At 33.4% G+C, this 14,400-nt stretch overlaps 1 protein-coding gene across 2 annotated transcripts in view; it reads left to right on the forward strand.

Moving 5' to 3' along the window:
* The window catches only part of TMPRSS15 (transmembrane serine protease 15), a 132,260-nt gene that overhangs the window by 39,912 nt on the left and 77,948 nt on the right, over positions 1–14,400 (forward strand). For both annotated transcript variants that reach the window (XM_069540618.1, XM_060009838.1), the window contains 3 exons: positions 1,265–1,371; positions 8,265–8,405; positions 9,097–9,246. In XM_069540618.1, the coding sequence (XP_069396719.1) occupies positions 1,265–1,371; positions 8,265–8,405; positions 9,097–9,246 (398 nt within the window). The remainder of the gene's footprint in view (positions 1–1,264; positions 1,372–8,264; positions 8,406–9,096; positions 9,247–14,400) is intronic.

A 14,400-nucleotide genomic window follows, 5' to 3' on the forward strand; every position in this document is an offset into this window, starting at 1 on the left:
TGCAGAACAAAATTGGACCTTTACCTTACACCATACACAAGAAATAAACTCAAAATGAATTAAAGGCTTAAACATAAGACCTGAAATCATAAAACTCCTAGAAGAAAACATAAAAGGAAAGCTTCATAACATTGGTCTTCACAATGATTTCCTGGATTTGAAAACAAAAGCGCAGGCAGCAAAAGCAAAAATCAACAAGTGACAATATATCTCATTAAAAACCTTCTATACAGCAAAGGAAACAACAGAAAACAACAGAATGAAAAGGCAACCTAAGGAATGGAAGCAAATATTTGCAAACCATATATCTAATTAGGGTTAATATCCAAAATATATAAGGAGCTCCTACAAAACTCAATAGCAAAATAAACCAAATAAAAAGTGGGCAAAAGACTCAAATAGATATTGCTCAAAAAAAAAGGCATACAAATGGCTAAAGTGCATCGCTCAACATAGTAATCATCAGGGAAATGCAAATCAAAATCATAATGGCCATTACCAAAAAAACAGAACATTATAAATGTTGGTGAGAATGTGGGGAAATTGGATCCCTTGTGTGCTGTTGGATGGAATGCAAAATGGTGTAGATAGTATGGAAAACTGTATGAAGCCTCCCTAAAGGCATAAGAAATAGAACCACCATATGATCTAGCAATCCAATTTCTTGGTATTTTTCCCAAAGAATTGAAGTCAAGATCTCTAAAAGATACACACTCCTATGTTCATTGCAGCATTATTCACAATAGCTAAGAGGTGGAAACAAACTAAATGTTCATTGACAGATGAATAGATAAAGAAAATGTGGTGTATACATACAGTGGAATATTATTCTGTCATTAAAAGAAGGGAATCCTATCATAGGCAACAACGTGGTTGCACCTTGAGAACATTATGCTAAATGAAATAAGCCAGTCATAGGAGGACAAATCCTGCATGATTTCACTTATATGAAACATCTAAAGTATTCAAACTCAGAGAGTCAAAAAGTATAATGGTTGTCATAGGCTGGGAGAGAAAAAATGGGGAGTTACTGTTCAGTGGGTATAGAGTTTCAGTCATGCAAGTTGAAAGAGTTCAAGAGAGCTGCAGTATAATATTGTGCTTATAGTTAAAAATACTGTTCCATACATTTAAAAATTGTTAAGAGAGTCTATCATGTTACATATTCTTTATCACAATTAGAAAAATACATTCAAATTCTAGAATACATTGAGTTGTGCCAACTGTTAAGAGTGTAATAGTCTATTTTTTGCTTTTAATTTAGTGTAAACAAAGGACTTTCCATTCAACTGAACGTTGATTATTTTAATACATATTATACAGATGTATTAAATATTTATGAAGGTGTGGGTTCAAGCAAGATTTTAAGAGGTAAGTTAAAACAAATATACAGTCCATTATCAAAATGAAAATATGTGGAAAACTTTCTGGAGTGATGTGCTTTCCCTTTGATTTTTTTTTTTTTGAGGTTGTATGTCTGGTTTTATTTTCTTCCAGATATGTAGCAATATGATTTGTGAAATAACCCATTCTCTTATTGATGCGAGTTGTTTGTTTGTTTGTTTATTGGAGTATAATTGTTTTACAATGCTGTGTTAGTTTCTGCTGTACAACGAAGTGAATCAGCTATATGTATGCATATATCCCCTCCTTCTTGGACCTCCCTCCCATCCACCACCATCCCACCCATCTAGGTGATCACAGAGCACTGAGCTGAGCTCCCTGTGCTATACTGATGGTTCCCACTAGCTATCTATTTTACACATGGTAGTGTATTTATGTCAAACCTAATCTCCCAATTCATCCTGCCCTCTCCTTCCCCCACCCCCCATGTCCACACATCTGTTCTCTACATCTGTGTCTCTATTCCTGTCCTGGAAATAAGTTCATCTGTACTATTTTTTTAGATTCCACATATATGCATTAATATATGATATTTATTTTTCTCTTTCTGACTTACTTCACTCTGTATGACAGACTGTGAGTCCATCCACATCTCTGCAAATGACCTAATTTTGTTCCTTTATATGGCTGAGTAATATTCCACTGTATATATGTACCACATCTTCTTTATCCATTCATCTGCTGATGGGCACATTTAGGTTGTTTCCATGACCTGGCTATTGCAAATAGTGCTGCAATGAACACTGGGGTCCATGTGTCTTTTCGAATTATGGTTTTCTCCAGGTATATGGCCAGTAGTGGGATTGCTGGGTCATATGGTAGCTCTATTTTTAGTTTTTTAAGGAACGTCCATATTATTCTCCACAGTGGCTGTATCAATTTACATTCCCACAAACAGTGTAAGAGGGCTCCCTTTTTTCCACACTCTCTACAGCATTTATTGTTTGTAGATTTTTTGATGATGGCCATTCTGACCACTGGGAGTTGATACTTCATTGTAGTTTTGATTTGCATTTCTCTAATATTTAGTGATGTTGAGCATCTTTTCATGTGCCTCTTGACAATCTGTATGTCTTCTTTGGAGAAATGTCTATTTAGGTCTTACACCCATTTTTTGATTTTGAACTGAATATGAGCTTGTACTTTAAGTTACTGAAAGGAAAAAGAAAAACTGGTCCTGATTATAAAAATTAATAATTTAGTGCTCTGTGTAATCAAACTTCTTAGTAATAAATGATGTACTGTTTCACATGATTCTCTTCTAATTGATGTTTTAAAAATCATGTGGAATTCTACTATACTGTAAGTGTTGCTCCCCATTCAGCAAAATTCAAACAAACCCTAAAAACAGCTATTTTGCTTCAACAATGAATCTCTTCTTTTTCTATTTTTATTATGCACTCTGCTTCTCAGTCTCTTGAAGGACTATTACTAATAAAGTTGGTAAAACAATGAGTAGATCAGGATGTAGTCTCACTAAATGGAAGGTGTGGATGGTATTGTTATTATGTAGCCATTTGTCATTATGGACATAGACACCAATGGGAACTGAGAAAGGGTAGGGAATGCTCTAATAATACATGTGTGACTACCCCACTTTATTCCATCTGGTCCCCAAATGAATAGACCTATTCATGGTATCCAACAAAAGTAGGAGTGAAATTCCAGGAGGAAATAAAATAAGGATGAAGAAAAGAATGTGGCAGCGGAGTCCAGGGAATAACTAGTTTTCCTCACACATTTGAGGAATAGTCAATAGTCATCTTAGCAGAGCTAAGGTTACAAGTGACATCTCTTATTAACATGTATATAAAGCTGTATTTATTTTAATAATTTTGGATTTTAAATTGCACTTGTGAATAATGAAAATTAGATCCTATCGAATAAATGTTTTGATTGACTTATTGATTTGAGAAATATTTAAGCATATGATAATAATAAGTACTTTTTATTGGGCGCTTTTAATATGACACACATCATACTGAGTACTCTTTGTGGCTATCCTTATTTAATATTTTCAATAAATCTACAAAGTATGCATTACAGGAGAAGAAAATGAGATCTAAGAAGTTAAATGACCACAAGTCCACAAAGCTAGTTAGTGTTGGAGATAGAAATCAGACCCAGACCCTCCGACTTCAAACACAATGCATTTATTCATTGTGTTTTAAAAGCCCCAAGTACAAGTATAATCATGAGTATACATAAAACAGATGAACTCATGGTAAATCACATTTGGCTTAAATAAATGGACCAGCCATTTCATAATCTACTTATTTCTGTAGTTGATAAATCTAGCTCCTTAAAATTATGTCAACATAAATATTTACATAGGTGGACAAATAAGCCAGTTCATATAAATTTCTCCAAGGGCTAATGTGATATTAATAATAAATTTTAGCATACTTTGATCACTTGCAATATGCAAAGTAGTGTTCTCAGCACTTTAACTCAAAGAAAAAAAATTCTCCCCTGAACCATATTACACAGGTGCTATTAGAATCTTTATTTTACAGATAAAAACTAAATTCATAGAGGTTAACTTCCCAAAAATGATAGGTGTATATTACCCTCACGTTCCCTTCTCTTCAGATACCATTTGCCTGAACGCTATTTTTACTTATTTTCACATGCTTAGAGCATCAGAAATACATAACTAAATCTTAGAATCATTATATATAGTGATGTCAATAATGCACAAATAATTATCATAAAAATGCAATAAACTAAATAGAAAATAGAAAAAATCTAAGAAAATGAATTTAAATTATAACAAATAGGTAGTTGTTTAATTTTTAAGGTCTTTTTGAAATATAAATGTATTTCAAAGTTTTTTAAATTAAATATTTTAATTTAAATTGAAAAAATATGAGAAATGGCATTAGCTGTTAAAATTGCTTTTAAAGTTTAAAATAATACCTTTTTTAAAGATATGTAAAAATGTCTTACCTCCAGCATCTAGCCCATGCCTGATATATTGTAAAAATTTAGTATTTGTTGATTTAAATTTAAACCAGCAGGTTTATATATCATGGTATTATAGTAGTTAATTAATGGAGATCAGTAGCATTTCTTATAACTCTACAGTTATTTTGTTTTGTAACAATGCTGATACTTTCACTCTTGATTCAAAATCCCATCTTTTTTTCTAAATATTTTAGCAAGTTTCTTATTGTGAGAGATGTGTACACAATTACTTTTATTAAATTACAATTCAGAATAAAGATAATTATCTTTATCACGTGGAAAATATATAGATATTTTAATTAAATCAAGGAAAATAAGATTATGTAAAGGAATTATAAGAAAATAAAAGTATCCGGTACCATAAAATAGTTCTTATATACTTGATTAGGGGTAAGTTAGTATGAACAAATTTTAAAGGCATTTTTCAGTCATTTTTATATACAGTCATGATGTAAAAGTTCTCTGAATAGATTAACAGGATAGTAGTCAAAAATGTTTTCTTTAAACTGTAGTGATGAAGGTAAAATATTCAATTCATTGGTGGTAATAATTAACAGTACTGGGTATGGAAGTGGTAGAAGATGATAAATATGCTCCATTAATGCTTTATTCAAAAAATACATAGATATATTTATGTATCCTCAAAGAAAGACAACAGAAACAGCCTGTATGAGCACGCTGAAACCAATTTCAAGTTGACAAGCCAGGAAAATGCATTTCTGTGTGTGTAGTTGTTACACCATTCTTTATATCTGAAGTGCTTAGCTCTTCTTCTGTTCCCAAAGGACTATTAATAGCATACCCCCAGTATTGGAGCTTAGCAGTTTAAGGACATGTTTTTAAAACTGAATCACACAAAAGTGGGCATAGATATAGACGAAGTTATATAATAAACATAGTGGATCTTCCTGAATTGTCAACTTATCCTACAACAAAAATAATCGTATTGTGGACACGGAATTAAATAATATATACAAACATTTTTCACAGTAAAACATTTTTATTAAAATTTGTGCTTTTATTAGAACACTTTCATGTAGTGTTAGAAGTACCCATTCATTCACTTCTGTTGATAGGGGTATGTTATATGGAAAAGTTTAACAAGCACTGGCTTAAGGTGTTGGACTTCCCAGAGGCTCTTGAAGATTCCTCAGTGATAGTCCCTGGAAAAATTAAGAACTACTTCCTCAGTACTCCTATGGCATTTCTCTCATATCTATCAATTCCAAAGTAATTTTTTTATAATTCATTAACCTGAACTTTTCTAATAGGCTAAGAGGGGAACTTGGTTATTTCTTCTCCAGCATTTAGCACCATACCAAATTTATAGTGAGCACTCAATAAAATGTGTTGTCGATATTAGAAATCCTTTATAACACACAAAGAAGCTAATCTAACTGCAGAATTTCTTCTCTTATGAATAGGATAAAATAAATAGTTTTGAGCTGGATCTGTTGAATTATACTCTATGGAAAGTCTGTTATCCTTGCCCATTGCCCTCATCTCAAATTTCCCTGAATTTTAATTATGCTTCCCAGCTTTCCTCTTTTGCAAAACTTATTCACCAGAGCCTTTATTGTTAGAAGACAAATGAGTTAATTCACACAAGTGTGGCTGCTTGGCAACTTTAATATCCATAGCAATATTGTTTTTTAGTAAAAGGCACTGGATTTTCTTAAGGAATTATTGCTTAAAAGTTTCTTGTGTCAGGTAGAGAAAAATCCAGGCTTTAGAAATTATTAGGAAATTATTTTTTTCTTTCAACTCCTGCCCTGACTCTTTTATGACTCTTTTATGTAGGCAAACTCTATTGCTATATTTACTCACATCTTAGTTCATGCATCCAAAAATTGATTAAAAGTTTCCCATGTCTGACACAATGGCAGAGACTCAGAAAACGTTAAGTGTAGTCTCTGCGTTTTCAGGGCTTACAATCCAGTTGAGCAGATCAAGGAATAATAGCTAGCATTCACTGAGCACTTACTATATACCAGTCACTCTATCATGTGGAAATTACTTATTTACTCCTTATCACAAATGTTTATGGAAGGTGTTATACCACAACAGAGGAAACTGAAGCACTGAGAAGTCTCATAAGACGTGGAGCCAGAAATGAATCTCATGCTGACTCTGGAGCCTCTGTTTTTAACCAGTGTCTTCTACTACCTTTGTGGATGCATAAGATAATATTCTCTCCACTGCATCTGTGGCTCTGGGACTCTTTCTAGTCACAACTTTAAGAATGTGATAAAAGATTTACAAAGCCTCAATAGATGCAAATGTTCTACACCATTTCTAGAAATTTATGTGTAACTCTGAAGCGTATTAATGAATCTCAGGACATAAACCCCAGACTGACTAGACTAGTACAATAACATTAGACAACATGGGAATCCAACACATCACAACCATGAAGGGTGCCATTGAACCAGTAGCCACATTCAGATCCTACCAGAAGTCATGCCCCCCCCCCCAAACTCCATTGCTATAGAAAATAAGGAAAGAAAGAGAGGCAGATAGGTTTGAAGCAAAGTTTCTAGAATATTCACATGCTTTAAGCAACTAGACATTTATGGACTACAAAGATTTTAAATATGACAACCATTTGGGTTACACAGTTACATATGTTTGTAGAAGGAATCTAAATAACCAATGTAGTCCTTCATGAGAAAATACTGAAAGAATGAAATACAACTTTATTGCAGAAAAGAGTAAGATATAAATCAATGCTTATTCATGGCTTTCTTTCCATTAGATTTTCCTGAAATTATCATGCATGTAATCACATTTTTTCACTAATTTCTACATGATAAGCACAGAATTTTTCAGTAGTTTATGAAAGCATCTTTCTTCAGAACTCAATAATTAACAGTGGTGCTTTGTCTTCAATCTGCAAGTGAGATACCTTTCATAAACTTGAATCTGATACCCAGTTCAAACTGTCGAACTAAAATGTGAAGCCATTGCTTCCTATCCTTTTTTTTTCATTATCACTCCCACTAAGAAACTTTTAGACCTTTTTCTCCCCTAATTGCTCCCCATGAAATTTTAATATTTCAGATATTCTCTATACCTGTTTATGTACTGTACGGCTATCTTGGGCTTTATAAATTTAAAAACTAAGAATTTTTCTGTCCCTGAATACAAATTTTTACCACGTAGGTGGCAATATCACCCGCTTTGAGAATGTATGTGGTAAATAATAAATTTCTATAAAAGCAAATTTTATCTAACAATACTTTTTTTGGTAAATCACCATGTGAGTACTTCTTATTTCTCAAACACTATATTAACCCTTGAAAATAAAAAGGCTAGAAAGTTAATATCTTTTGTAGCTAGAATTAAAATGGAAAAGAGATAAGATCAATATCTGTAGAAACAATCCTTAAATTGTCTAGGATTATTTTGAGGTCCTACAGCTATATGGGTAGAAAGCTAAAGAAATACCCTTATTTCTACTATTGTGATTGAGTTTAGCCTCTGTTAGTGTGGCATGGGAAAAATGTGATAGAATCAAACTCATGTTTTGTTTTATAACTGTTTAACTTGTATGTTTCTTAGATTAATTTTTTCTGTAAAAGAATGGATCTTTTTTTATATGTGTTTACAGTGTATCTAACTAACAATTAAAAATGAAAATATAGTTTATCAAACCACAAATATATGTAATAATTTGAAACATTATTATTATAGGACAAGAGATATTTATTTTAAATAAATTAATTATAGGACTAATGCTTTTAGTTAAGAGTAGGATCAGATAAAAAGATTGATAGATCAATTGATAGATCAATAGATTGATTGATGAATGGACAGATGGATGGATGGACAGATCAATAGATAAGTGAATAGATATATATGTACATATAACAGTCATTCATTTTCTTTTGTAGCTTCTCTCTGGTCAAATAATCCTGGCACAATTAGGATTTTTTCCAATCAAGTTACTGCCACTTTTCTTATACAATCTGTTGAAAATGATTATATTGGCTTTAATGCAACATACACTGCATTTAACAGCAAAGTGCTTAATAGTAAGTATTGTTTATTCCTTAGCCTTTGAATCTTCAGGTGCTTTAATACTGTAATGGAATTTTAAAAGTAGCAGGACCTAATATTTTAGAACAGGGTCACTATCTGTTTCATTATGCAGGTTCTTTAATGAGTATCTCTTATGTATACCTTTCTCCAGTTGATACTTGCAAAGAAATGAGAAATTAGAAAACAGCTCACGTTCTTCAAAACAATCAAATAACCAATTTGAGAAAAATTATAAATCAATAGGAAAATTAAACTTTTATATACTGCAAGTATTCAAAGCTTAAGAAATTAGCATAAAACTAATCTGAGAATGTTCCACATCAACCTAATTTTGACCAGAGTATTAAATTTAGTAAATAAATAGGGGGAGAAAAAAATTTGGGACAAAGTTTATGTGGGTAAGCCAACAGAGGTAAGATATAAAAATTAAAGAACAAGATGCTTGTCTTTGCTGAAGCCCTAATGGGGTATAAGAAACATAAGAACACAGTTGGCAACAAAATGATATGGGTTTTTTTTTTTAACTAAATGGAATTAAACAATTAAAATGAATTTAAAAAATGATTTTGTGCATGCCACTTAATTATAAACTGTGTGAGTTTACGTTATTTTCAATTCAATCTATTATAATTAGTCATATTGTTGACTACATTTGAAATATTTTATTATTTTTTTAATTTACAGATTATGAGAAAATCAACTGTAATTTTGAAGATGGCTTTTGTTTCTGGATCCAGGATCTAAATGATGACAATGAGTGGGAAAGGATTCAGGGAAACACCTTTCCTCCCTCTACTGGTCCAAATTTTGATCACACTTTTGGCAATGATTCAGGTATAATTCATATTTAATTCATAAACTAAAAGAAAAGTGTCATGCGCTGTTCTATAGTTCCAGACATGCAGGCCCAGCGGCCACGGCCCACAGGGCCAGCTGCTCCACGACATGTGGGATCTTCCCGGACCGGGGCACGAACCCGCGTCCCCTGTATCGGCAGGCGGACTCTCAACCACTGCACCACCAGGGAAGCCCCAGATTTTCTTTTTTTTTGATCATGGACTAATAAATGAATTTAAATGAAAACGGTAATCAAGTAGGCAAGTAAGAGTATTTCAAGAAATATATTTTTTACCCTATATATTCATGAAATGTTGAAAAGTACACAGAGGTCGTTAGAGACAAAGAGACTTGGGTTGTCACCCTAGATTTGCCACTTATTATTAACTAAGGGGACTTGTGGGAGGTAAATAACTGTTCTGAACTTTTGTCTACTCTGCCTTAATTTCCATTTTCTGATTGTTCATTGCTAGTGTATAGAAATGCAACTGATTTTATATGTTGATCTTGTACCCTGCAGCCTTGCTGAAACTGTTTATTAACTCTATTAGTTTTTTAAGAATTCTTTAGAATTTTCAATAGATCAAGATCATACCATTTTGAAATACAGATAAAAAGGCAGGTTTACTTCTTCTGATAAGCTTTCTTAGTCCGTCAGGGCTTCCATAACTAAATACCACAGACTGGTTATCCTAAACAATCAATATTTATTTTTCAAAGTTCTGGAGACTGGAAGTCTGAGGTCAGGATGCAAGCATGGTATGGTTCCGATGAGAGCCCTCCTTTGGTTCATGGACACCAGCCTCCTTACTGTAATCTCACATAACAGAGAGAGAGAACATAAGAGAGAGCTCTCTCCTGTCTCTTCTTATAAGATCACTTATATTGACACCATCATGAGGCCTCCACATTCATGACCTAATTATATCCCAAAGGACCTATCTCCAATATCATCACATTGGGGTTTAGGATTTCAACGTATGGGGTTGGGGGGGACAACCATTCAGTCCATAGCAGAAAAACTATGGAAGAGCTGATTCTAAAGCATGGTCCCAAGGGAAAAGTGGTGTTTTTGTAGGTATATTTTTCACATGAGTGGGATATTAGAAATGGATTTCAGGTGGAGACATTAACATTGAGACAATAAAATTTGAGAAGACCAGAACTTATTGGGAATTATCAGGAGATAAGGAACTCATAGTGAGAAGACCAACCATGTAAACCTTGGAAGCATGTATTCATAATACTAAATACAATCTAATTACAAATCTAGAAGTAATATGGATCTTACAAAGTAAGGAAAAGGACAGAATAGAAATTCATACATTTAGATAACTTTCTTAGACAAAATCTATCCTATAGTATCTCTTTTTACCAATGAGAATTCAATTCAATTCAAAGAACACATATTAAAACCTCTCTCTAACCAGGTATGGTTCTAGGCATTGAGGACACAGATCACACATCACCATTTCTACAAAGTCTTTCTGGAGCCTCCAAGTTAAAATCTTCCTTTCCGTTAAACATCAAAGCACCTCTTTTGTTTTTCCTATCACATGGCCTTATATCTGCTTACTTATTTGTTTCTTTCCAACACAGTATTCTCTTCAGGAACAAGAACCTTGTCTTTTTCATCTTTGAATTGCTAGTGTATTCTCAGTGCCTGAATCTAACATGTAAAATTATTTTTAAATATATGGATGAATGTCTATAACTTTTATTCAGTAAGTCATTTCTAAATAAGTGATTGACTACATGAAATTGCTTATAACATAATAATAGCTTGAGCACATATGCATTGTAATTTATTGTTAATAGCCCCTTATATTACAAAGATCAATATCCTTGTTTTTATAACCTGAAAAGTAAATGGCTTGAGTTAATGTCAATTGTGAATGACATCTAGTAAGGGTACATTAAAAAGTTATTTTTTTCATGGTAGAAATGTATCTGAGTAATCCTGATTCCTTAGAAAATACATCCTCAGAATAATAAAATACAGTTCGTCATACTACTTCAAATTGAAAGTATTTCTTAATAAAATGTGCCTAATTTTAATCTATTTCCCTACGAAATCATTGAAAGTTCCTCTCAGTGTGTTTATTCATTCCTTTATTTAAGAAGTATTTTTTGAAGCCAGGCCTTATTCAAGGCCTCAGAATGTATCTGTGAATATAAAAAAAGATTTTCTGCTCTCGTGGAACACATATTTTAGCAAAGAAAAACAGAAAATAAGCAATATGCATAACAAGTCATTACATTTTGGGAGTCTGTTTAATGTGAATGAGTACTCTGGGAAAATACAGAGCTTAGTAAGGTCAGTGAGGAGGGCAGGTGTTAAGGTGCTTTTGCAAATTAAAATAGAGTCATCAGTTCGGGTCTCATTGAAATAGTAAGTGACATTTGAATCAAAACTTCCAAGGAATGGAAAGAATTAGCCATATAGATTATTCCAGACAGAGGAAACAAGCAGAGTAAAGGTTCTAAAGGGAGTGTGCCTGACGTGCTTGAAGAAAGGCCAGGAAACCAGCATGGCTGAAATGGAATCAATAGGGACAGTAGGGCCTAGATAATAACAGGTCTTCCATGGCTTTGGCTTTTTCCCCAGTGAAATTAGGAACTATTGAAGCTTAAGTGTAGGAATGAGAGAATTCACACTGGCTGGTAGAATATTTTATGGCAGGGCAAGGTGTTGTCAGAGAGACCAGTGAAAGGCTATCACCTAATCCAGAAAAGAGGCCATGGGACTCTCAGATATGGTGAGAAGAGGTCAGATTCTGGATATAATCTGACAGTAAAGTTAACAGGATCCTGCTAAACTCGTTACTAGTGTGGACCTATAGACAAAAAATGTGCACTGCATAGATGGCCAATCTCATTAGACCTACATGTTTAATACTGAAAATTATGACATGTATCATCTCATACATAATTTTTCTCTTTTGAATAAGTGATTTCCAGAACCTGATCCTCTATGGATAAATTAATAATCTCCACAGCTGAAGACTAACCCCAAGTGATAATCACCCAACCCTCTAAAGAATCCTGACCTAAAACAGTCAAATAATTTGACCAATTTTTTTCCTTAACTTTAATAAAAAAAAAAAAGTCTCTACCACATTTGGACAAGGGTAGTTAGAGGAAAGTGCAGAAAGCATTTATATCTACTGACTATGGCAGATAGCTTTTACGTAGCTGAAATCTTTGATGTTCAAATGATCATTTTCTCCTTTTATGTCATCATAATAAGAGAGAAAAATAATTCCACTGATATTTGAACACTATAAGTACGTTACAGGAGAAAAATGGTTTCAGCTTGCCAACAGATTAAATAACGAAAGAAATAAAATGAAACTGACCAAAGTGAAAGAGGTTGAATGTCAGGTAGAGGTTTTAAATAGTTGGGTTGGAAATGGAGTCTCAGGAGAAAGTCGTGTAGCAGGAGTTATTTAAAATGAGATGAGTTAGAGCAGTTCAGAGCCCACCAGAGGCAGCACTGTAATGAGAATGGATGAGAGGCCTTAATAGGTCCTTTCCAACTCTCATACCAGTGATTTCATAACCTACCAGTCATTCCCCCACAAGGGGCATTTTTCTTCCAGCCTGCTTTTTTATGTGTCAGAACATTCTGCCTCTGAGATGGAAGGGAATTAAATCTCTCCCGCTGTTCCTCTTACCCATGAAGGTTTTTTTAGTTTTTTACCTTCACTTTAAATCACAGGAAAGTCTCTATGAAACAGATAAACTTTGAATTAACATTGCTTTAGGGAAGAACATCCAAGTCCCTTAACTTCTGAAGAAGTTTCTCCTAGTGGAACACCGACTCCTGAATCTCTGTTTTTTCAATGCTCAGTTTCTCTGTACTTCTCAGAAACAAAGGGAATTGGCGGAGACGGTGGCCCTGATACAGGGCAGCATCTTGGGATGCTCAGCAGTGGCCTGTTTTTTCAGAACGTTCAGGGAAAATAAGGTTAGTAACATGTGAAAACTTAAGAAATGGAAGAGTCACAAAAGAGCTAGTGGAGCCAAAGAAAACATTTTTTATTGGCCTTTCTTGGTGAAATCATAATTTTTCTAACACCTGGGGGCTAGCATAGTGTAGTAGTAAAGATCATTAAAATAGAGACCCTGATATCATAGCTAGGTTTAAATTTGAGCTCTGCCATTTAGACAAGTTATCTATCTACTATCTCAGTTCCTTCATCTGGAAAGTGGGTCAATGATAATAGAACCTGACTTTGGAGGCATGTTATGAACATTAAATTAGTATGTTGGAAAAAAAACTTAGGAAAATACCTGGCATATGAAAAATGCTTTATAAATGTTAGGTATTATAACTATTTTCTTTTCATGCCACAGATGTATTCAACAGAAACAAATTGGCTGTGATATTGTTCTAAATACTATTGTTCAATTTTCAAAAGTATATTAAGTCTTTTGGATAAGTCTTTTACTTAGCTTATAACCTTATTCTAAAATAAGTAGAATTTTAGTGTTTCAAAGTAAAATTGTCCTTATTTCCTTATCTTTCCTGTGATGTTGAATTTCAGAAAATAATATTACTCTTTAATATTGATAGAATCTGACTGAATTTGCACCATTCTCCAATCTAAACCTTTCAATATTTATCTACCAGATTCAATTAACTTTATATGCACCCACAAACTCACAAAGTGCTTTATATAAGCTTATTTTCTTCTTGAGAGGGACCTCCAAGTTTCCAGAAGATCCTGCCATCTCTGCAGTTTCTGCTGTCTCTACATCAGCATCAGCACATGCCCAGCACTTCTTTTTATTTGGGCTGTTGGAGGCAGAGGTTAGGTTCAGTTCATAGAGAAATAAGCAGAAAAAGAGATAGGTAGAAGTTGTAAGAGAAACCTTATGGCTCACAGAGAAGTCTCACTGAATGCTTAAATTACAAAATGTTCTGGGTTTGAAGCTGACTCTGTGATTAATTCCAAGAGCTCTCAAAGATATTTCAAGAAAGCTGATGGAGATGCAAGAGAGAGAAGATATGGGAACATATGTATATGTATAACTGATTCACTTTGTTATAAAGCAGAAACTAACACATTATTGTAAAGCAATTATACCCCAATAAAGATGTAAAAAAAAAAGGAATTATCATTTAACCATATAATTCCCCATATG

Source organism: Delphinus delphis, chromosome 4 (assembly GCF_949987515.2).
Source record: "Delphinus delphis chromosome 4, mDelDel1.2, whole genome shotgun sequence".
NCBI lineage: Eukaryota > Metazoa > Chordata > Mammalia > Artiodactyla > Delphinidae > Delphinus > Delphinus delphis.